We start from the raw sequence: 26058 nt of genomic DNA, 5'->3' as shown, positions 1-26058 counted from the left end.
GCTCTGTGGATTCAAAATTATGTATCAGTCTCTGTACCACAAGAGAGAGATATTTCCCCAGCTGATTTTTTTTTTTTTTTTTAATTTATTGTAATACACTTCTATGTTTAAAGTGAACAAACAATTCATCAGTTTTTTAATTTGAAAGGTGATCGGAGTTACTTTGTTATCATTGCTAAAGTGTTTTCCCAAATCTATTTGTTATTTATCTTTGTATGTTTTCCCAAATACAATGCTATAATAAAAAGAATTTGAAGGAGTGAATCATGTGAAACATTGACACATTTCAGAATGACACACGTAAAAAAACACACACACCGACCCGGGCGAAGCCCGGGATACCCTGCTAGTTTATTATTAACAATGCATGATCTTGCTAGTTTATTACTGTATTAACAATGCATTATCTGTTACCAGTTTACCAACGTCGTCCTTCAATACAACATGAAAGCCAAACCAGAATCTTGAATGCATGATAAAATTCACGCAGCAGTCTTTGTTGCCTTAATGTCCCCACCAGAGCTCTCCTGGCCCATGATATCAATAACCCTAGATTGTTTCTTCTCGTGAGCCAACTTCGGCACCTTGATCTTCAACACACCGTCTTCAAGATGTGCCATTATCTTCTCCATGTCCACATTCCCCGGCAACCGGAACTGCCTCCAGAACTTACCACTCGTCCTTTCCGCCCTATGCCACTTATCACCGTCGACTTCCTCCTCAGCCTTCCTCTCTCCGCTCACCTTCAAGACTCTGCTCTCTTCCACCTCGATCTTTATGTCCTCCCTCTTCAACCCTGGTACATCCAAGGATATCTCGTGATGTCCGGATGTCTCCTTCCAGTCGGCTCGTGCCAGGTTGATCGTTTCAAGGTTTTTCGGAAGATGAAGTGGGTTATGTTCCAGAATCTTGAATGGGTCTTCGGCGGGGATCATCATGTCCCAAAGAGGTCTGTTGTAGGGGATTAGAGCCTCCGTTTGTGTAGGTAAGCTTATCGTAATCAAAGCCATTAATGCTGTCAAAGCAAATAATGTGGTCGTATGCATTTTCGACATCGGCATTTTTTGTGGTTTTAACTTTCTAGAAGTAGGCTTTGTTGATTGAATCGAATAACAGATAGTGAATTGAAGTATGTTTGATATGCTACAACCTTTATTTGATTGTCGAGTTCTGTGTTGAATCAGGAATGTTGGGTTTATATAGGCGATGGGAAAAGGATCTCTGGAGTCTTCCAACAGGAAGAGAAGGATCTGTGTTTTTCGAGAGACTGCAAGTAAGAAGAGTGTATCTAGAAGTCTCCAGACAGGTATGGAATTAGCTTTTATGTAAAAATAAGTTTCTTTTTATTTATAAAATAAAATAAAGATACAATAAAAATCCATTAAACTTTTTTAATCTTATTTTTTTATTTGACACAGATTAGTAGGAACATACACTCGAGACTAATTCCCATTTTTGTGTGGGAAATATTGTGTGTTTGTTTCCATCTTTTGATATTTCAATTCTCTGATAGATTGCGAAGTATTTTTTTTTTTCTTTTTTTTTTTCATTTTTTGTTTTCTACAATTTTATTAAATTGAAACTTATATTCTATAAAACATTTTAAAATGTAAAGTTTAATCAATTACCATAATACCATATTATTATTAGTCTATTTTTGTTCTTATCTTTTTATACTTTTATAAATAAATATTTACCACGTGTTAACTAACATTAGTTAAAAATGACAAATTACCCTAATTAAAAAAATATGAAATCTAAAATACCAACCTTAAAATACATTAATTTAGAAATGATAAATTCTACAAAAATTTTATAAAAATTTGATTTTGCATTTTTTTTTTCAAACTGAACACTTATTTTACGAATTTGTTATAATATCAAAGCAGTCAAGCTCAACAAAGTAAACCCATATATAAATGGCGTGTTCAGCACGCAACGTTTGGAAGGTTCTGGCTTCTAGCTTTTAATAAAACGCTAGTAAAAAAGAAAAAACATTGTTTGGTGACCGGAAAAGCTACATGGAGTAGTTTTCAACAAAACACTCCAAAATCAAATGCTACCTGCTATCCGCTACTAGGCACCTACTAACCGCTACACGCTAGTTTTGCCGAACACGCCTAAAAACGATACGACAATATTAAAGCATGTCGGCTTAACACGATACGCTCATACCTTACTAAGCGGTTCTCCTTATTGAATGCAAACCGACTGTGAAAAACGAAGAAAGCAATATATTATAGCAAAAAAATCATCCGTACATATCCTTACACAAAATCTTACGAAATACAAAAAAATATAATATTATTATATTGAAGGATACTACCCTTTCAACCTATGGAGAACTTCATAAAACGGTTAAAAAAGCAAGTACTTAGACTCTCTTGTCTGTATATAAGAACCTCGATATAAATTAGTAAGGCTAAAAAAATTTCACCCTAAGCAATTTAAAAGTACTCCTAATTGACATCCAACTTAGGGAAATGAGAGCAATACTAGTGTCCATCCATCGGTATCGTTTTTTAACCTAACATTTGTCTACCTTTTTCCGGTGTCCCTTCATATTTGTGCATTAGAAGAGGACACTACCAATCTACTATCATGCATCTAAGAGGCTATGTAGCAACATTGACACCGTATGTATTAAACATGCAAGAAAAACAAAAAATCTCACGTCCCCTATTAGACTCACCATTTAACCCAATTAGCTTAATCCTAACATTCACTCCATTTACAACCGACAACACAAACACTACACCTCCATCGGTAACCCCATCACAACCAACAATACACAACTTTTATTGGGCGAATGTGCATGCTAAAGGGGAGCCAAACAGACAATCACCTGCAAAAGGAAAAAGGCTACATAAGCAATATTTGTCATGATAGAAACAACAAGAAACTCCATTACTGAAGAGGCAAACACGTCCTAAAAACTCCTTAAATCTTCAGCATATTTAAAACTCATTATTCTTGTGCATTCATACCGCTATCTGTAATAGAAATAAACCGAATAGGTCAGGCTTGGGAGCCTCGTGAGCACATATGGTTTTGAACCTACAATAATTGAATTCTATAATTATACATTTCCCATCAAACCATTACCCGATTACCTATTCCTTTTATTTTCACTCCCTGATCCTAAAATGATGATCTCAATGGACCTATCCTAAAGGATCACTGTAAGTACCAAGTAGATGATACTGCTTTGGGGATTCCATATCAATATATGTCAATAAGGCAACCATTGGTGGATAGAGTACACCGAATGAACGCATAGTTCATTAACACCTACATGTTGTGAACCTACCAATGTTCCACAAGAATGTCTAGAATAGTCAGTTGTCATCATCTATATTCTGTTAGATGACTACTCACCCTTGGTATAATAGTACCTTAATGATTACGACCTCACCTTATTGTTTCATCTTTAACAACCTTTTTCTGCCCAATATATTAAAAGTATGATAAAATACAGACAAGACTAAATCAAGTAGAATGATTTCATATTATTTAATCTAAAACATATATCTTAAACAGTAATAATAATCACACATAGAATTTAATCATTTAAATACTTTATATTTATGTGTAAGATGAAAGTAACTAAAGGGCCGTATTTACAGCAACTTATAAGAATTTGATCCTTGATAAATAAATATAATTCGTGTAATTAATTTGAAATTATTTATTTCATGGAAATATTAATTTTAAATGTTAAATATCAATACATGTCATAATATATATCATAAGGTATGATTTATTATGTCATGTACATCTTTTTTGACCAAAAAGGGTTGTTGTCTTATATTAATTTATATGTGTTATAAGTTATAAAAGTTAGAAGAGTTTTTATAAAAAAAGTAGCTTCTTATTTTTATAAAATATTCAAGGAGACCATAAAGAAGACTTGTTTTTGATTAATTTATTCAAACATCATGCTCTTAGAAAGAATACCTAGTTGATTTGATAAAACATGGGTCTTAAAGTGCTAAGACCTATGGGATAAATGCTTAAAATAAGTAATTTTCTCCCTTCTTTCATAGGCTAAAAACTAGGGATGATCAAAAACCGAACCGCAGACAGAAAAAACCTCATTAACTGCAACTGAAACGAAAACTGAAGGTGCGGTTTTTAGTTTTGCAAAAACCGTAAGAAACCGAACCGTACCACACACATGCGCACACACACACACACACACACACACACACATATATATATATATATATATATATATATATATATATATATATATATATATATATATATATATATATATATATATATATATATATATATATTCATTTGAGACCATGCTAATTTTATGAGACCGTAAAACCAAATCTAAAAATAATTTTAAAATACAAAATAAAAGGAAAAATTCAAAAATTCTTTTTTTAATTATTATTTTCGGAACTTTATTTAACTATAAAAAATAAATTATCGTTTTTTTTAAATACGTGAAATATACTAATAGAATATTATACTTTACATATTCTAATATGATTTTTAGAATGTTTAGAATATTCTACTACATTTACCACATATGTAAATATTCTACTAAAGTATGTTAAAAAAAATATTTTTTTTGTATTTATTTTTTATTTATTTTGTTATTTTTTTTATTTATTTTTTGGAAAATATATATTTCGAAAATAATATTGGAAAAAAAATTTCAAAAATTTTCAATTATTTTGCATTTTAAAAATGTTTTTGTTTTATCTAATAAGTGAGTGGCTAGGATTGCGTCTCACGGTCTCACAAAATTAGGTCGTCTCACATGAACCTATATATATATATATATATATATATATATATATATATATATATATATATATATATATATATATATATAGAGAGAGAGAGAGAGAGAGTTAGGTTCAAATGTTTTTAGCAAGTATTGTGTGCCTAAATGCACCAATGAGAATTCAAGAAATAATAAACAATTAAATAAATCATTTAAGGGTATTCTGGACATTTGTACTTTTTAATTAAGGAATCATTCAATAGAAATCCTGCAATTAAGGAAATAAAATCAATATTTTTTTTTACCTAGTCTCTCTTGCATCGTGTATTATATTCAAGGAATCAATATTTCTCTGGTCCGGTAATCCACATACCCTTGTCCTCGGTTAGGGTTCTTTCCCTTTCCATCTTCAATTCTCAGTCGTCCTTCAAGCTCTCTGATTCTGATTTCAAGTTCAGGTATCTGATTTTGGATTCTGATTTCCAGAAACAAAACAACAATCAACACAACAGAAATGGTACATACACACACTCGATCGTCAATCGTTAATTAATATTTTCAAAGCTCGAAGATAAGTTCTTTAATGTCTTATTTCTCTTTCTGTTTTGATTTCTCAGGAATCGGTAAGTTGTGAAGAGAAATTCTGCATTAATTGCAAAACCTCCAAAACACTGTTGTGGAGAAGTGGTCGTGCTAGTCGAAAGGTCCGATTAATTGATTCAATCGTTGATTTCATTTTTCCTTTATTCTTCAAATCACAATCTAATCAAGTTGCATAAACAATTTTGTTTTTGTTTCTGTTTTTGTTACACAGTCGCTAACCTGCATGATATGCTTAATCTGATCACAGGTAATTTCTTGAAACAACATTCTGTCATGGCCTCCATGTGTTCGATAAAATGCCTCAATGAAAAAATAGTTAAAAATCTTTAATATTTTTACTTCACTTTGTTCCTTATTCTTTTCAGAACTACATAACTCAATTTAGATTGGGTTGGATGTCATTTTTATAACAATAGGTTGATGCTAGTTCCTTATTCTGTTAGAATTTGCATTTAAATACATTGAGCGTATCGAGAAGAAACACAGGGAACCCGAAGAATGTTAGTTCCTTATTCTGTCAGAATAGGTTGATGCTAGTTCCTTATTTTGTTTGTTGGGTATATTCTTGATAATACAAATTCTTAAAGAATATTCATGCAGAATAGTTTATTTTGTAAGAATATTATTTGTTGTATTCTGATAGAATTGTAGTTAAATATTTGTATGTTTAATGTGCAGGTTTTACAAGTGTATCACTACAAATTACTTAGCAATGAATTTCTGGTAGAAATGGCTTCAAGAATGGCTTGAAGACCTGATGGGAAAGGGTTGAAGAATGAATTAAGAAATAATCACACTCATTTTTTAAGAATGTTGTTATTTTTTAAGAATTATACTTGTTATTCTTTCAGAATGTTTGTTATTATTCAATGAATCACAATCATACAATGTAAATTTTTGATATATTATTAGTTCAAGAATCGATTTTGTGTAGTCTTTCAAAATGTATTTACTAGTTTAGGGTTGACATTCTGTCATTTTGACAGAATAAAATCGAAAAATATATTTACTAGTTTATGGTTGACATTCTATCATTCTGACAGAATAAAATCGGATTTTTAAATTGAATTAATTTAAAATATTCAGATTTTAAAAAAATAAATAACTTAATCATCCCTAAAAATCTGAAAATTTCCTTTTTTAATATAGGTTAATTGACTAAAATGCCCTTATGTTGAAATTTGTGTGATTATATGGTACATGTTATCATATTCTACTATCATAGACCCTCAGATCATGACTTTTGATTATATTCCATCCGATGGTCCAGATCTATGCATTCTGGCACACAGTAGTTAGTAAAAACAAAATAACCTAACCCTATATATATATATATATATATATATATATATATATATATATATATATATATACACACTGAAAAATCATGAATTATGTTTGAAAAGATTAAAAAAATATTTTTTTTGTATTTATTTTTTATTTATTTTGTTATTTTTTTTATTTATTTTTTGGAAAATATATATTTCGAAAATAATATTGGAAAAAAAAATTCAAAAATTTTCAATTATTTTGCATTTTAAAAATGTTTTTGTTTTATCTAATAAGTGAGTGGCTAGGATTGCGTCTCACGGTCTCACAAAATTAGGTCGTCTCACATGAACCTATATATATATATATATATATATATATATATATATATATATATATATATATATATATATATATATATATATATATATATATATATATATATATATATATTGAAAAATCATGAATTATGTTTGAAAAGATTAAAATTTTATAAATGTATAATCAAAATTGGATGACGGTAATAAATAAAATTGAAGAATTTGAACAACTGTATACATATTACCCTCAGATTCTTAGTTAACCACTTTTTTCTTTAATATCTTTGTAATTCATTTATTTAATTATCATTATTACATTATATATATATATATATATATATATATATATATATATATATATATATATATATATATATATATATATATTCAACTTTAGATATGTATAGCTTCAATCTCACTGTTTACTTCCATATTTATTTTTTGTTATAGATGCAATTTTCTTCAACCTCTTATTTTGATTAAAATTTCATATTGTTCGCAGCGCCTTGTTTTTGTGGGAACTTAGACCCAGTTTGATACTCGTCTGACCGAGTTGGCTCAGACCTTTTTGGCTGACTCGGTCAGCTATATTTATTTGATAAACATTTTTTGTGCGTCTGAATCGGAAAGAAAAAGCTGATTGGGAAAGAAGTTGAAAATCAGCTGACTTAGAAAAAATAGAAAGATTTCCACCGGTACCCTTGCTTAACGTATCTTCCAGCGACTCCCCTTCTTATCCTCTTTCAGCGGCTGCTTTCTTCTCTAGCACCAACCAAGCAAAGTCGACTCCATTCTTTTTCTTCAACCCACCGATTGAAGCTCCTTCCCCCATCTCATTTGGTACGTTTCTGTTTTCATGTTTCGATTTTATCTCTAAAAGTTCCGATTTTTGCCATCTTGGATCCACTCTTTCTCTACAAGTTTTGATTTTTAAGTTTCAATTTTTGGTGTTGTTACGCTCCTTTGCTGAGTTTGCTAATGAAAGTTTCGATTTTTCAAGTGATTTTTGCTGTTGAATGTTCATTTGCTGATTTTATCATTGAATTTATTCATACATGAACACAATACATATCTGATCACACATACATGAACACATGAATTTATTCAGGCCTGATTTTTTTGATTTTTGTTGATAAGTTCATATTTTTGTTGATTTTTGCTGATAAAGGTAGGTGTAGTATTGCTAAGGTTATGATTTAGGAGAGTTTGAGGTAGAAAGTGGAGAAGAATTGAGATGAAATTAGGATTTCAATGGCATCAAATAGGGACTGAAGGCGGAAATGGATTGTTTGTTGGAAGGAGATGAAATCAGGTGAAAAAGATAATAAAAGGATGATTGATAGTGAGAAAGGAAGAGTTAAAAGGGATGCAATTTTGAAGTGATTATAGCTATGGAAGAATGTGTAGATTCATTTTCTGATGATTTTGATCAAGGTTGTTCTCCCCAATGAAATTAAAGACATCTCCAGAATTGGTGATTCCAGGGTATATTGATGTGGGGGTTTGTATTTGAAGTGTGAATTTATGGTATAAAATGTAGATGAAAAGTATTTTAGTTATTGTTTTTGCATTCATTATATTTAAGATAAGTGGTTTTTTGTACAGGTTTGCTAGTGTTTGGACTTCAGTGTAATTGAGGATTTGGATTTTTAAAGGATTTTTGTATAATTAACATTTTGTATGAGAATTTGTATGTTTTTATAAATCTTCGGTACAGAGAAATAGGGTAAAATGGTCATTTTCCATGATTCAGCACATTCAATCAGATGTACAATCAAACAATATGGTTTCTTACCCGGTCATAATTTCTTACCAAGACAGAGTTTTCCCAGTTAGCACTTTCTCTATCAGCAACTATCAAACGGGACCTTAGAGTTTACTTCATTTCTTGATGCTTGATTTTTTGGTGCTGAGCTAGATCGACTTCTTGGCAAAAAAAAAAAAGTTTAGTTTATTTTATGACCGGTTCATTTTAAATTGCTCATTAAGTTTGATAAGGAACTTGTTTTGAGTAAGTTTTATTAATTTTCAAAAGCCAAATAACAAAACAGAAAAACCATACAATTTTAACCGTATAACCAGACAAAATTATTTTTCGGTTAAAAACTGAACCACACCAAAATAACCGAAAAAACCGCATGCAAAACCGCACGTATCAATTTTTTCCCTATAAAAAACCGCAACTTGCGGTTTACGGTTTGGTTTGGTCCAAAAACCGCACCGAACAACACTGTGTTCACCCCTAACCATACCCACGTAAGAAATATGATATCAAATCTAACACCACCAGTGGCGGAGCTTCGATTTTTTTTAGGGGGGGCGAAAATATAATTTGTATATAAATTGCTGAACAAAGGGGTCATAGTCAAAGTTTTATATTTTTAGACCTACTATGTATAAAATTAAAGTATAAGGGCTACTTCTACCAAAAAAATGGAGGGGGGGGGGGGGGGGGGGGGGGGGGGGGGGGGTGTGCACAGCCCTCCTAACCGTATAAAAGATCCGTCCATGAACACCACTACCTCCTACTTTTGCCATAGACGACCACCGTCAACAATCCACCTATATTGAAACTTAAATTTACCAAAAAAAAAAACAAAAAAAAAAACAAAAATCCAGATCTAAAAGCTCAAATTCCCACAATCGCAAGATTTAAATTAATTTTCTTGTCAACCTCCTTTAGCGTAGAAAGCCCCAGGTTTTTTATTTTATATTATTATTATTATTATTATTATTATTATTATTATTATTACCGCCTAACGCACGGCAAATAAAATCTTAGTTTATACTAAAAGTTAACATAGAACAAGTTGTTGAAATCGTCCATTTGCTTTGGTTAAAATTATGAATTTGGTCCCTAACTTTTATTTTACACTCGGATCGTTTCTATTGTGTCATTTTCTCGCGTTTTTTGTCACTCACAAACATAAAAAGACTATATTACCCTTTATATTTTCTTTTTCAAAAATTTTATTGGGTTATTATTTATAATAAAAAAAATATTTAATTGAATTATAGACATATAGACTCACTCTCACTTCCATTATGAGACACCCATCCGACACCAACGGCCACTGTCAACCACCACCGGACACTACTAACCTACAATTAACTATAAAATAATCTATCGAAACCTAAAAGCCACCACCAAACCCTAGTAAGAAATATGAAATCAAATCTAACACCAATATCACGTACTTCTACCATAGACGAACACCGTCAACAATCCATCCATATTAAAAGCTTAAATTTACAAAATAAATAAATAAAAACAAAAATAAAAATAAAAAAAACAAAAATCCAGATCTAGAAGCTCACATTCCTACCATAGCGAGACTTAAATTATTTTTCTTGTGAGTCTCCTTTAGCGTAGAAAGCCTTGATTTATTATTATTATTATTATTATTATTATTATTATTATTATTATTATTACGGCCTAACCTACCGCGAGTAAAATCTTAGTTTATACTAAAAGTTAACATCGAACAAGTTGTTGAAATCGTCTATGTGGTTTGGTTAAAATTATGCATTTGGTTCCTAACTTTTATTTTGCACTCGGACGTCCATATTGTTTTATTTTCTCACGTTTTTCGTCCCTCACAGACATAAAAAGACTATATTACATTTTATATTTTTTTTTTCAAAATTTTTATTGGGTTATTATTTATAATTAAAAAAATGTTTAATTAGAATTATAGACACATAGACCCACTCTCACTCCCATTACCATACACCCATCCGACACCACCAGCCAGGCAGCCACCGGACATCGACGAAATCCTATTCGAAAATACACCGATTTCTGGATGATGGTGGTGGTTCTGATTCATGTTTAACATATGTAACCATAGATGGAGGGCGTCATCAGTTTCAATGGAGGGTATCATAGGTTTCTGACTAGAGAGAAGTCGAATCTAGATGGAGGGTAGTCAGAATTTGGATGGTTTCTGAAGAAAAACCCATATCTAAGCTTTGTTACAGCAAGAAATTGAAGGCTTGCTCTTGAATATTAGAGGGTGTTGTAGGTTTCACCAAACTCACCTACTACTTGTGTTGTTGTTGTGGGCTTCATCATCGGTCCAATTGCAGAAGTGGTCTCCGATGAGAAGAGAGAAGACAAGATAGAGAGTATTGTGAGGCATAGGAGAGTGTTCAGCAGATTAATGAAAGAGATTATGAAGGGACCTATATTTTTTATTTTTAATAATATTCTTTATTAGGTTAATATTAAACAAATATGAAATAAAATAGAAAATGGAAATGTTCAAGGGTAAGAATCTTTTCATGTTTGCAAGGTATGAAAACAAAATCAAAACCTAAGGAAATAAAATCTTTTTATATTATTAGGTTAATATTAAACAAATATGAAATAAAATAGAAAATGGAAATGGTTAAGGGTAAAAATCTTTTCATGTTTGCAAGGTATGAAAACAAATTCAAAACCTAAGGAACAGAACGAATGCATATATATATATTAGGAAATTGATGAGGACCGTGATAATCACGGCCCTAGAGAATCGATTCCGAAGCAAAGTTCGATCACGGTTAAGCGAAAATGGTAACTTAAATAGTACAATGTAAAAAGTCTAAGATCTTGTAAAAAAGTTAAAATAAGGCACAATAAAAAGTACATATCGAGAATTGGATAATTTTTGAAGATTTGCAGTAAAAATATATATTTCAAGATGGCATATAGTTAAAAACTAATTTGTAATTTCGATTAAATTAGAGTGGTTACGATTAACTTTGATTACATGAAAAAAAAAATGATTGTACTTATTGTGAAGTGTATGGTCAATAAGGTACTAAAAAGGGGGTATATTATGGTGGGACTATTTTGTTGTCAAACTACCAAAAGAAAAGAGTAAAAGAAGTGAAGGGCAGTTTCGTCTTTTTCTGGATAACTGCCAAAGTCCTAGCCTGCATAAGGCAAGATTCACATAATCCTCAAGCCAAAATAAAAAGATAAAAAAAAAAATTCAGGAAATAAGTGTGTAACATGTTTAGAAATGATAAATGTACCCGTAAGTATTTGTTGACTGTAAATGCGTAAGGGATAATAGGTTGAAGTTGAACTGAAGCAGAAGTGTATGCATTGTTGAAAGACTTAACAAAAAATAGAAAGATAAATATATGCCATCAAATTATTAATAAGTAAAGTAAAAAGAATTTAGCAGCTTTATTAATGACTATTAAGATTGATCCTCTATCTAAAAAAGACATCTCATGAATAGTGATTACCACAGCTGAGAGATTATGCATCGACATATGAAGATAAGGAAGATGAATGCTGGCATGAATGGAAAGAACTTTCACACTTTGTTCCCCTGTTCACCAGCATAATCAGATTGTTAGGAAACTAATTGACATTGATTTGATAGAGAAAGAACAAATGTGAAATTTATATGTAAAAAGTCAAAAGGCAGCCAAAACACATAAAATAACAAAATATTACCCTTGTTTTTCATCCCAATTAATAGCCATAGTCTCGTCCCCTGCTACTACGAATGAAGAAACAAAAAGATAAAACCACAAGATTAATGATTGTGTGTAATAAGTAAATAAGCCAAGTGAACTTACATTTTGAAAGGTTCTTGGGGTTGGGGAACACACAGACCGTCTCCACAGCTGAAGCTGGACTAAAATTTCAACCTTTAAAGTACTGAAAATCATCACCAATAGCCCCAAATATCTCTTCCTTCCAAAATAGTTTCAGCAACAAAATCAGAATCAATGTCTACTTCAGAGTCTGACTCACTACACCTAGAAATTGGGAACAACACCATTAATGGCAAGCACAACCTGAATAATCATATCATGAAATAAAATTAGCAAACAAACAACATCCACAAACCAAATGCCGCTCATTCAGAGCCATGGCTAGAAATTAGGTTTCAAGTTTAGGATTTTCTTTTATATAATTAGCAGGTTGGTAGCCAGTAGAAACTCAACCCATGCGGTAGAAATCGATAAATGGCATCAAAATCTAGGATTAAAAAACATCAAGGGTAATACAACATAAACAGATCTCAGTTGAACTTCATAGATTACATGAAACGAATACTCACTTACAACAATTGAGTGTACAGATATTACAGTATATAGCCCACAATGGCAACATACTTACATTTTGCTACCAACATATGCAATACACTTGATTTGTTATATTTTGCTATAATCAGTAAAGTAATGTAAGTTGCTATTATGAGTAAATTAAAAAAAAACCCCTCAAAAGTTTATTACTATAATTGGTTGGTTAAAAAAAAAGAAAAAGAAAAAAAAAAACTGAAAGAGCAATGATCCGAGTGGTTAGTTTTCCAAAAAAAATCCCAAAGTTCTATGCTATATTTGGTTGGTTTTAAGAAAAAATAAACGTGTAATGCTATAACCGGTTAGTTATTAAAAAAAACACAAAGTATATTGCTATATTTGGTTTGTTTAAAAAAACTCAAAGTGATATGCAATAATTGGTTGATTTAAAAAAGTTAATGTGCAATGTTATAGTTGGTTAGTTTTTCAAAAAAAAAAAAATTACAATGCTATAATTTGTTAGTTTTTGACAAAGAAATTAAAAGTGCAATTTTATAGTTGGTTATCTTTCAAAAGAACTCGAAGTCAAATGCTATAATTGGCTAGTTTTATTAATTAAAAAAAACTCAAAGTACAAAGCTCTAATAGGTTTGTTTTATAAAAAACTAAAAGTGATATGTTTTCCAAAAAAAAAAAAAAAATTCAAAATAGTATGCTATAATTGGTTAAGTTTTTGCATTTAACCCATAAGAGCTAAATCCAAGAAATAGAAACATATATGTATCTTCCTTGTGGAATTTCGTTTCCATGTAAGCTTACCTCTATAAAGATGCCATCTGCAAGAATATGCAGGTTTGGATTATCTGGTCTGAAGCGGCCACAAGGTGGACTCATCACATCATTTTATCTCAGCTCCCACTTAAGAGGCTGCAAAATGAAATTACATGTCAAAAGGAACACCACCGTCCTTTAGGCTGATTAAAGGATGAAAATAAATAGGACTTCTCGCTCTTATGGTAACATTAACAAGTAATCACATCATATGCTTCTGTTTGAGCTATAATAGGTGTTAAGAGATAGCCTCCTTCCATCGACTTCTGATAGAAATAATTCGAAGCAAAATGGTATAATACACACAAAACGAATGAAAGTAAGTTGTTATTTCTGAAATTTTGCCCTACAAACAAAACCAAAACCGCACCCTGTAATAGGAAGAAATGAAACTATATGCTTCTATAATAAACAGGTCAATGAAAGCATATTGTTATTAATAGCATTTATTATTTTTTATGGAAAAAGCCAACAAATGCAAAAGCAACAACTAATTTTGTGTATTATAGAATCCAAACCAATGGATGTATACTGGTATTGCTTGCATTCAAATGCAAAAAAGGGTATCAAAATTGTTACTTTGACAACATCCAAATTATATGTACAAAGAAGAGGACCCAACTTTAACTTCATGTAATTTTAGTTAATAATGGAAAAGAATCCTCTCCAAAATCTTACTTGATACATGGATAAAATTATAATTTTGAGCTCTTATAAGCCTTTGAATTATCTAAGGAGATTTAAGATAAAAATCAATTCAAAGTACAAAAATAATCCCACTATTTGTTATCCTTACAATCATCGGAAGAAAATGAACCAATTAGCAACAAAAATAATTTATCTATAACAACTATCAAGTAAGGGACTTAACAGAATTTGTCCACAGAACATACCTTCAAACTAATGTATACCTCCGAGCTCTGTTTTCATGTTGTGTGTCATTTCCCTGTCATCAAATTATTAGAATTACATGACATACTCGAATCAAAATAAATTTTTACAAAATTGATATATTAAAATCAATAGAACTACAAGCAAATCTAAATACTTTTTTTTGAATGGGTTAATAGCTCCCAGACTTGTTGTCTCAAGCAAAGTGTTTCCAAATCATTCCCTATTTTTATGTTTTGCAGGCTGTTCATCATCCAACCTTCCTGAAAATGATGAGCAAGATGTAACAAATAGTTGATTAATAGCTGAAAATTAAGAATTTGAGTAGAAAATTAATTGCTGAAAATTAAGATATTAAGAATTTAAGTAGAAATACTATCACCAAAGAAACTTTTTCCCACCAGAAACAATAAATGGCAAACTGGATTCTAACACCATCAAGTTAGAAGTCGTTGAAAATCTGGCACCCAAATGCAAATGATGAGAGACAGAGAGGGAGCAGTGGCAAGCACTGATAGATGTTCGTCGATTTTAGGGTGAAAGTGATACGAAATAGGGGTAGCAATGGTGGGTTTAGGGCTAAGAAAGATTTAAAAAATCGAAATAACTCACACACGCTTCTAAATAAACCGCAACAAAGAAGGGAGAGAAAGAACCTAAACATGGGAAGCGGAGGCGGAAAAAGGAATTACTCTTTATCATCCTATCTTGTAAACGTCTTTAACCATGTGAACGAGAGGGGAGCTATGGTATACCGGCAGTGGGAGGCAGTTGTTACCAAAATTAGGATAGAGATAAAAGAAGCAGGAGGCGGCAAGTTGAACCCACAAAACTAAGCAAGAGGTAGCTGTAAAAGAGAAGAAGGATTGTGACTAAGCAGGCAATTAAATTAGGGATTTTTCATAAAAGAGGATGTCAGTTAATAAGCAACGAATCATCAGTCATATAAGCAGGAGGCGGAGAGCTGGAGATATGGGCACTTCAAACAAAGCAGCAGGTGGCGAGTTGTATGATTGACGAAGCAAAGAAGAGCAATACGACAAACAGGAGACGAAGGATTGGAAAGAATAAACATGGGAAAGAGATTGGTTTCTTATTGGCTTAAAATAGTTGGTGACTTGTAGTTGGAGATTGCACAGCTCGATCTAGATTCTAGGGATTCAATATACATGCAGATGGATAACTTTGATTAAACACTTCACAAATCGATTTAGGGATTCATAAATCGATGGTGAAATAAAACCTAGGGCTTCAAATTAATCAACTTATTGGTCGAAATTAAAATTTATATTTGGTAAAACCAATAGCGGCGTGTAAAGCCAGGTAGGAGGGAAGCAATTACGTGAAGAGATAGATGAATAGGAGATACAAACACGTCTCATCAAGGAAAGCTGGAGTGGCAGAAGACGTCAATGAAGCATCTCGGTGGCGAGAAGCTTACGTCCCAGGAGTTTGCAAGGCGGTGACCGACTTCCAATTGGATAAGACTGGTTATGATAATAAGCAAGCAAGCATTTTGGTGAAACAGGCAAGCACCTCCGTGAAGCAGGCAGCCAAGGTGCTCACCACCATATTCGTTAAAAGACACCGCTCAGTAGACTCCAATATATATATATATATATATATATATATATATATATATATATATATATATATATATATATATATATATATATATATATATTACTGACCAAACATGTAATTTTGATCGATTGATAAAAACAATTTCAATAATTTAGTCCTTAAAATAATTAAACATTTCCTAAAATTGATGGATCTCTCATTTTGAATTACTCCAACGTAACTTTGACCCCATTTGGTTTTTGAAGAAGCTATTGGAATAAAAGATACGGAAAATATCATTATGACCCAACAAACTAACATCTTTTGTTTTAAAAGGTCCCTGCTCTTTTTTTTTTTGCCTCTTAGGGGTGTAAACTTGATTTTATCCTTTTAATTTAGGTAACTTACCTCCTACTACCGGTTTCCCATTCCATATATAAATAATATCAAATGATGTGGCTTACTTATTTCCACTGCGGATTCCTTTTTCTTGCAGACATTAGGATCCACATTTTAAATCACTTCAAAATTCAACCATCACCTATGTTTACTGGACTCCTCTATTCACCTTCATCTCTGGAACTCTCCTTAACCATCCAATCGCCACCACATGTAATATGCTTCTGCCCCCAACCAGCTTATCAACCACTGACAAATCGATACCTTTGATTATGCATCTATTACACATAATCATTTATGATTCGGGGAAGACTTCAATTATAGCCCTAGTTTGACCATATCTGAAGGACGGAAATGATGGCGCCAGTGCTTATTGATTAGTCACAGACGACGGTCATGGTTGTTGATTCGCTACAAAACAAAGACGACGATGGTTGTGATCCACCAGAGACGAAAACGATAGCGAAGTTGGTTGTTGATTCGCCACAGACAGTAGCGATGATTTTTGATCTGCTACAAACGACAGTGGCGATGGTTGTTAATCCGCCACATATGGTGGTCGCTAAGAACCTAGTCATGATCATGGGACAAGTACTGAAAGGATGCCCTTCACTTCCAAACAACAGGATTATTGGTTTGATTTTTATTAGATACGGTGTTGGTTTGGATTAATGTTTGATTGCAGATGATCTGAAAAAAAAATGGGCTTTTTAGTGTTCTGGGTTTATTAGATTTTCAATATGTGTTCACGGTGATTAGTGGACAGTGGTGGGAGAGGTAGGTGTCTGATGGTGGATAGGTAGGTGTCTGATGGTGGTGGTGGTGGTGGTGATCTGAAATCTTTCATGTAGGTGTAGATTGATCCCGCTACAAATCTTTAATGTCCTTCACATAGAATCATTTATGATTCAGGATTTTGCTGCATATTGATTAGGATTTTGCTGTTGATTGATTCTGGATAGTTGGAATTACCAAGTTGCAATGTCTCTACTACCATTAATGTTTTCTTCATCGTTGTTAGCTTCGGGTGGTTGTATATGGTGGCTTTAGTGGCCATGGACAGTGATGGAGAAATCATTTAATGAAATGGATACTATACTTGTTGACGGGACTTCTTAGCGGTAACAAGTTAAGAAATTCAAAAATAAGGACCTTTTAAAACTTAAGAATCAAGTATACACCATTAGGATGCAAATAATAATAATAATAATAATAATAATAATAATAATAATAAAGATACGAGACCTTTTACAACAGAATGTGTTAGTTCATTGGGTCATAGTCAGATTTTCCCATAAAAGATATATAAAGGTCTGCCTTTAAAATAAACAAAGAAAGATATAAGGGTCTACCTTTTAAATAAACAAAGACATGTTTGTCTTTATATTTTTTGTTTGTTAACTTGTTTGATCTACCTGGTAGATCTAGATATCAGGTTTCTTTATTTTCGGTGGCAACAAACATAAGAAGTTGGCAATCCTTGTGGAGACATTAACATAAACTTTTGTTATCATTAATGTTTAGCGGTAGTACTAGTATGTGTTTTGACATATTCTTCTTTATAAAAGGTAGTTCATTACAACCATTAATATTCCTTAGGCGTCAGGCTAAGTCGACATGTTTACAATATACTATTATCTATTATTAACAATAGATAATCTATTACTAGTTTACCAACATGGTCCTTCAATACAAAATTAAAAGCCAAAAACGGACACACATTACCAAAACAAACGCACATTAACCAATATTATATGACAAATTTGCAAAAATATCCATGTGGTTGTCAAAATTATATGGTTTTGGTCCAAAAATGTTTTGAGATGCAAAAGTGGTCTAATTTCGGATCTTTTTAGTGATTTTGGTCCCTGCACACTTAAAATAACATTTATGCCCTTATAGTACTTTTTGTTTCAATTTTTATAATTGCTATGATATTTGATTTATTAATAAAAAGTTGGATCCCACCCCTCACCCTTTTATCTCCAAACCCTTCATCCCTAGATCCCCTTCGACTTTTCTTTACAATCACCACCTCCTTCCGCCCTACTCTTCCACCTGCCGAAACATGTCCCTCCGATGAAAAGGTATGGCCTACCAAAGAAAAGCCACTCACTAGAACCTCTGGTTTCTACAGTCTTCTCCGACCACTGTCCAACACTACCTTTTCTGCCACTGGCACAACCTTCATCTGCCTGGCGGTGATCATTCTTGCCGAAAAACGTATTTGACAGACTTCATCTGGTTCCCGACCATTAACATCGTCCATGTAATCGTCATATCCCTTTTTTATTATTCTTTCTCTTCTCCATTTCTATTTCTCTTTTATTTTTGAAAACCCCAGATTCTGGGGACAAACACCATAGTTAGATTGACCATCATCGCCCACCATAACCGGAATGCCATCTTCGTTACACCGTCTTCGTCAGATAGACTGTTGATTTCATGAACTTATGTAGTCCTCGTCAACTACCTATTGTGTTTACATATGAAAACAAAGGGTTTATATAAATAACTTACTAAATGTAAGTTAATAAACCTTAACCAATCATGTCATGTTGTTAATTAAGTGATATATAGTTTAATTTATGGTATTGACACTTATCGTTTTAAGTCACAAACTATCCCACTAGAAAAAGTCTCATCCAACTAGTATAACTGAACAAAGACCGCGCATAAACTTAATGCAAATTTTATACGGTAACAAAACAAATATGAGATCTAAGATGAGCCTTTAACCGACACTATAGGCGTTCTTGTCCCGTAAGAGCACAATACATTGGAGGTATCTGGATCACTACTAACATTTTGAATAGTCGTGTAGTAACAAAGAAAGAAACACTTGACACCTATTTAGTCTCATCAAACAAAGTTGTAGCTGACAACCACAAACAAGGAATATCGACCCGCATAAATCGTTACCATATAGATGTACACCAAAGTTCTTTATTATAAATCTATGTCGTGTGTACAGATTTACAGTATGAGACCCCTCATGTATTAACAGTTATAACTCATAGTATTTTGATCCAAAATAATGAAAAACACCCCATCATAAAACTCCCTCTTTCACCCCTTTTAGAAATTTTCTCACACACGCACACATGAGATCTAACCCCCAAACACTAAGACCCATAGCTTAGGAAATGATCCTAGCTCATAAGGCTTTTAGAAACAACATAGCTCACATAGAGCGTCCCGTAGGAGTGATGGAACCTAACAATATGCCTAGGAATCACAATCCTAAACTCTCCGATATAAGACATTAGAATACTTATAATTCTTTCGTCCTTAGGAATGATTTTGATTTAAGACTTTTAGTATTTGAGATTCGTAATACTTAATATATTTTCAAATTCTATTGTCTGTCATGACGAAATTTGGGCAGCCTAACAACTATTTTTATAACATTTTCCAGTTTTCAACTAACACGAAAACCAACGATTTCCACAATATGCGATAAGTTGCATAATTGATATGATGTATAATTTATTAGGTAACAATTCTTAGAATCCGAGAATCAATTATGTTATCATATATGACGAATTTCGTATTACGACTAAAATGATTTATATTTTTATGTTAATTATAAAAATAATATATATCGTTTATTTAAAAATCATTTCTACATGATGATCAAGAGTATAATAATACTAATTGATTTTTGGTATATTTTCAATTAATTATTATGTATTTGCCAAATCTTCGTTTATCAACCGTTTAAGGCAATTACATTCTTTTTGTATATAATTATGTTGAATTGCATATTTGGTCATATGTGTGATGTCTTTTCCTGTTTTCTCACATTTTCATGCATATATATACAACGAGTATTACAATTCATGATTCGTCAAAATAACTTATATCTTTATAGTAATCTATTTAAAATTTTATGATTTTATTAATATTAATTAATATATCACAACAATGTGTACTTACATCATTTATAGCATTCTGTTATAATTGATATGATTTATTGATGATTTATACATTTTAGATTGCTATTTTATAAAATTTGACCAATAACAAAGTATGATGCTAATTTGAGTATAAAACGTAGAAATCATCAAAACTTAAATCAACGCTCGTGTATTCTCCCCCACATGTTAAAACTGTAAAAAAGGGGTCATAGAAACTCATATTCAACGCGTGATCTCGATCTAGTATTAGTTTTGGTGAAGCTTCACGTGAAAAACCGCATCTTGATGTCTTTTTGAGTTAAAACAAAGTCCATGACTATTTTTAGTAATATTTTAGCCCAGGGGACTTGTTTTGAAATATTTTACATTTAAAAAGTGTTGTTTTCTAATTTATCTAACACAATGATTGTTTTTGTGATAAACTAACAATTTTGATCTTTTAAAATAGTTTAAGGACCATTTTTGTAATAACTAAGTCAAACAAGACCCGACTTGTTAAGATTTATGTCAAAGGGCTGATTTATCGGAGATTCGGATGATGGCACACTTATCGGAGATTCAGAGGAGGTGGCCAAAGCATTGGACATCATTATGGTGACTGGCCCAAAATTGGGCCTTCAGCTGAATATCAAGAAAATCGAGCTCTTTTGGCCCTCGTGTGATGGTAGGAAGTTACGGGAGGGGCTATTTCCGGCAGACATTGGGAGGCCGCCTTTGGGGGTGAAACTTCTTGGGGGAGCTGTTAGTAGAGATGCTAGTTTCATTCGCAGTCTAGCCATAAAGAGAGCCAAAAACGCTGTGAATTTGATGCGCCTTCTTCCACAATTGTCTGACCCCCAGAGTGAGCTCCTTCTTCTTCGGTCTTGTATGGGTATTGCTAAGCTTTTCTTTGGGTTGATGGCGTGCCAACCCGTTCACATGGAAGAAGCGGCAATATTCTTTGACAATGGATTGCGCGGGGCGATTGAGGACATTGTGGTTTGTGGGGGTCCTTTCTTTGGTGACATACAATGGCGAATTGCTTCCTTACCCATTAGGTTTGGGGGTTTGGGTTTATACTCGGCAGTAGAGGCTACCTCCTATGCTTTTGTTGGCTCACGGGCCCAATCTTGGGTATTGCAAGACCATATCTTACGGGATAGCGGTACACATAGTATGGATTCTGATTATGATTGTGCCTTGGCATCCCTTCGCAACAAGCTTCCAGATTTTGACCTTAACAATTTTACTACTAAAGACACCGCCCCCCCCCCCCCCCTAAATCCCAGAATACACTGGCGAGTGCCCTTTTTTATAAAATTATCCAAGATATGGAAATGTATTTCGACATGACGACTCGGCAAAAAGCGGTTTTTAAGTGCTTACGTGCACCACATGCTCAAGATTTTCTTCTGGCTATCCCTATAGATGGGCTTGGCCAACACATGTCTCCCATGGAGTATCATACTATTCTCAAATATCGACTCATGATTCCCATTTTCCCAGCTGACGAGTTATGTCCTGTGTGTCGCAAGGCATGTTTGAACTCTTTTGGAGAGCATGCAGTTCACTGTAAAGAACTCCCAGGGTTCAAATACATGCACGATATGGTTAGGGATGTTTTGTTTGACATATTTAAGCGTGTCGGGGTTTCTGCTAAGAAAGAGACACATATTAATTTCTTGACTGATCCGACAGAAGGAAGGTCAACCCTCAGACCGACTGACATTTTGATTTTTGGATGGGTCGGAGGGAAACATGCATGTGTCAATCTTACAGGGTATCCCCTTTCGTGGGCTTGAGGGCTGGGAGTTTCACAGCGAGACATGCTGCTTTAAAAGCAGCCACAAGCAAAGTCACCAAACATGAGAGATCGTGCATGGAAAATCAACACATGTTCATACCATTTGCATTTGATACGTTTGGTTTCCTCGCACCAGATGCGGTAGAGCTTTTTAAAAGAGTACAACGAATCATGCATAGTAATGTTATATCCCCTAGATCTTCGGATATAGTCTTTAAAAATATTAGCTTTACCATTCAAAAAGGCTTAGCGATACAGCTTGTTGCCCGTTTGTCATCTCACTCATTGTACGATGACAAGAAATTTAATTTATGTTGAAAAAAAATAATAAAAAAACAAAAAAAAAACTGGAGGGACTAATCTTGTCAAGTAGGTCAAATAAGGGGAAAGGGGTCGCGTCTTCGCCTCTTCAACTGATCGGGTACGGAATGGGTGAAAGCTGAGGATGAACGAAGGCAAAAATCAAGGGGGCCTGGCAGTGGTTGATCAAATCACGAGGAGGGGCGGAGACATCGATCTCCGACGAGCCTCTATGGGTTTAATCTGCATAGCCGGCGGCAGCAAGGGTAGAGGAACGAAACAATAGCAACAGTCGACGTTTAGGGGTGTTGGGTAGCTCCGACTGACTGAAAATAAGGATGACGAGGATTTTTCCGATGGCGATTTGCGAAGGTAACCAGGAGGCGGAAACAGAGGCGGCAGTCGTCGGTGGTGGTGAAGGAGGTTGTTCCAGTATCTCTTTTGTTGTTTATTCCTTTCCTGATCCGATGGCAACACATGAAGGAGGAAGAAGGAGTGGGTTTTCCGGTTCCCATTCGATCGGAGAAGAAGACGATGTAGAGGAGAGGGGATGGAACGGAGGCAACAACCCCCCTCCCTTTGGATCAGTTTTCTGACAATCAAGTCTCCAATCGGGGCTGTGGAGATTTAGAAGGGTAGCAACAGTCGTAGGGTATGTTTGTAATGGTGTTACTCGGAAGGAGGAGCAAGGAAATCAGTGATCTCGCTGGTTCTTTCTTCCTCTTCACCGCCGGAGGTCAAAAACGAGAGGGAGAGAATAGAGAGATGGAAAAGTTAGAGAGGTTGCTTCAAGTTAAAGCAAAACTTTTGCTGCACGTTTGAACTCAATGATCGACTTTTGAAAGATATTTTTGCCAATAATCAAACGCTATTTATTTTAATTTATTTTTTTATTATTGTATTATTTTTATATGAAACCTCGTTTCTCCATTCTCATGCCATCATACTCAATCATGAAAATTTTCGAGAAGTGCTTGTTTATTGTATATATTGTTGTAATTTCAGAAATGCAGACGAAATTCAATTCCGATATACTCTAATAAACTTCGTGGATCAACGTTGAAAATTTCACGATTAATAGGATCGGATTTGATAAAATTTAAGAAGTTGATTTTTGGTCGAGATTAAAAATGTTATAAAAATATAATAACATAATAGATCGTAGTCTGAAGTTAAAAACATGCTAAGAAATAATTTATAAGACTCGTAGCTATTCCAAACGAAGCAATGTAAAGTCCGTTTCAGGAAAACCAAATAAATATTGATTTTTATAACTTTAAAGATGCGTAACTTCCTCATACGATTTTCGTTTTGGAAGCTCTTTATATCCACGGAATCAAAAGAATGCAATATATTCAAATTTCTTATTCATTACTCCCAAATATACTTAATGCAAAAAATTTATTTTTTAACGTTCCAAATAAATTTAATTTTTGAAAATTTTCAATTCTATTTTCGACGATAGGTGTTTTGAGCAATTTGAGGTATTTTAAAGGTAATCATGAACATAATATCTTTAATATATAGTATAAACATAAATTTTACATATAATTGATCCTTAACACATAACTATTTGCAGTAGTTTGACCGCCAACTTTGACCAATTTTTACCAATTGTTACATTTACTCCTTCTACTTATTAAATTGTATATATTTAGTCCTTATGACTGGCTATTTCAGGTTAGTCAGAAAAAATAACTTAATATAATAATATTATTCCACTTTTTACACATTTAGTCTTCAATATTTTTTTTGCACATTTAGTCATTTATAATGTTTTGTTGCAAAATAAGTTTTTGTTTTTTATACATATTCAGTACTTATGACTGGTTTCTTAGATTTCTCACACAACATCTTAAGCGGGATAATCATTAATGAGGTGTTTGAGGCTATGGATTCTTATGTTCATCGTGACCTAGACTGATTAGTTTTTTTTAGGTCTTGTGGTTTGACTTAGGTCTTTTATTCTTAATGTCGTAACTTTTTATACAATCTTAAATTTTAACAATATTTATATACACGTGTTCGTTTTTTAGTCTACTACAACTTTCGTTAAGATTACTCCCGTTAAAATATAATATATTTTTATTTACGATTAAAAAACATTCATATATAGATTCATAAAAAATGTACAGATATAAAGATCCTAAATAAAAATATATTACTTTTTAATATGAGTAATCTAAATGAATTTGTAGTAGACTCAAATATAAATGCATAGATATAAAGATCGTTAATATCCAATATCGAATGAAGAAGTTATGATGTTCATAATATAAGACCTAAGCCAAAACCATAAGACCTAAGCAACCAAACAGTCAAGGCCACTATGGACATAAAAATCAACAACCACAAACACCTCATTAATGATTGTACTACTAAAATGTCATGAGGAAAACCTAAAGAAATCGGTTATAAGCATTGAATGTGTACAAAAACGACAATGACTTATTTTGCAACAAAAAATATTAAGTACTGAATGTGTACAAAAACGACAAAGACTTATTTTGCAACAAAAAAAATATTAAGGACTAAATGTGCAAAAATATATTAAAGAATAAATGTGTACAAAATGATAAATATATTACCCTATTAAGTTATTTTTTCAGGCTAACCTGGAGTAGTCGGTCATAATGACTAAATGTGTACAGTTTAACAATTTAAAAAGGTAAATATAAACCGAAAAAAACTTTGTAACCGAATATATATACATTGAAAAATATATTATCCTTTGAATTCCTAAAGTCCCTAATATCATCCTTCGTTATATATTTTGTATGTGACTGTTTTTTATTGTTTTTTTTTCTTTCCTTTTGGCGTGATTTTTTTTTAATTTTATTTGGTCTTAAGTTTAGTTACATTTTCAAAAGGCAAAAAAAATTATTATATTACTATATGATTAAGGATCAAAGTTTGCGTATGAAAATTAAACTTATGAATCACTCTTAATGAAGTCTGTATTTATTAATAAACTGTCTTATGTTATAAAATGTGATCAAATAACAAAATAAATTATAAAGTAAAGAAAGACAAGAAAGTGGATAGAACTTTTATTCCAATACTTATGATAAAATCATCAATTTTCTAATATATATAACTAACTATTTATACAACCCAAATAAGATGAAAAATGAATGTACATTACGATGGTGCATTATTACACTCAGAAAACACATTGAAATGGTTGTACTAATGCTAAATAATAATAGAGAGTTATGGTAGAAATGGGGAATCCAATGGTCATTCACAAACTAATATTTCATAACACTCCCCCTTGTATGACGATTGTAACATGCCTCGTTAAAACCTTAATAGTAAAACCTCATGGGAAAAACCCTTTATTAAGGAAAAAGAGTACATGATTAATAATAGATATTGAAAACAATTGCCTCGTTAAAAACC

General features: G+C 32.6%; 1 protein-coding gene across 22 annotated transcripts; it reads right to left on the bottom strand.

Moving 5' to 3' along the window:
- Positions 1–183: 183 nt before the first annotated feature.
- Positions 184–16282, bottom strand: LOC111891649 (22.0 kDa heat shock protein). 22 transcript variants are annotated; one of them, XM_042897954.2, is made up of 12 exons: positions 15093–16282; positions 14849–14954; positions 14694–14746; positions 13789–13896; positions 12520–12702; positions 12395–12440; positions 12181–12266; positions 11962–12045; positions 10981–11859; positions 8753–8862; positions 5053–5222; positions 184–2845 (listed from the first exon to the last, which is right to left on the bottom strand). In XM_042897954.2, exon 12 carries the CDS (start codon positions 1059–1061, stop codon positions 483–485), a length of 579 nt encoding a protein of 192 aa, XP_042753888.1. In that variant the 5' UTR covers positions 1062–2845; positions 5053–5222; positions 8753–8862; positions 10981–11859; positions 11962–12045; positions 12181–12266; positions 12395–12440; positions 12520–12702; positions 13789–13896; positions 14694–14746; positions 14849–14954; positions 15093–16282; the 3' UTR covers positions 184–482. The 22 variants fall into 22 exon arrangements, with proteins under 22 accessions (XP_042753888.1, XP_042753897.1, XP_042753907.1 ...); XM_042897963.2 differs by having other exon boundaries at positions 11962–12014; XM_042897973.2 differs by having other exon boundaries at positions 12395–12434.
- Positions 16283–26058: the final 9776 nt, after the last annotated feature.

Source organism: Lactuca sativa, chromosome 9, assembly GCF_002870075.4.
Source record: "Lactuca sativa cultivar Salinas chromosome 9, Lsat_Salinas_v11, whole genome shotgun sequence".
Lineage (NCBI taxonomy): Eukaryota > Viridiplantae > Streptophyta > Magnoliopsida > Asterales > Asteraceae > Lactuca > Lactuca sativa.
The sequence above is the reverse complement of the archived record's forward strand: the minus strand, read 5'-3'. Positions and strand labels throughout refer to the sequence as shown.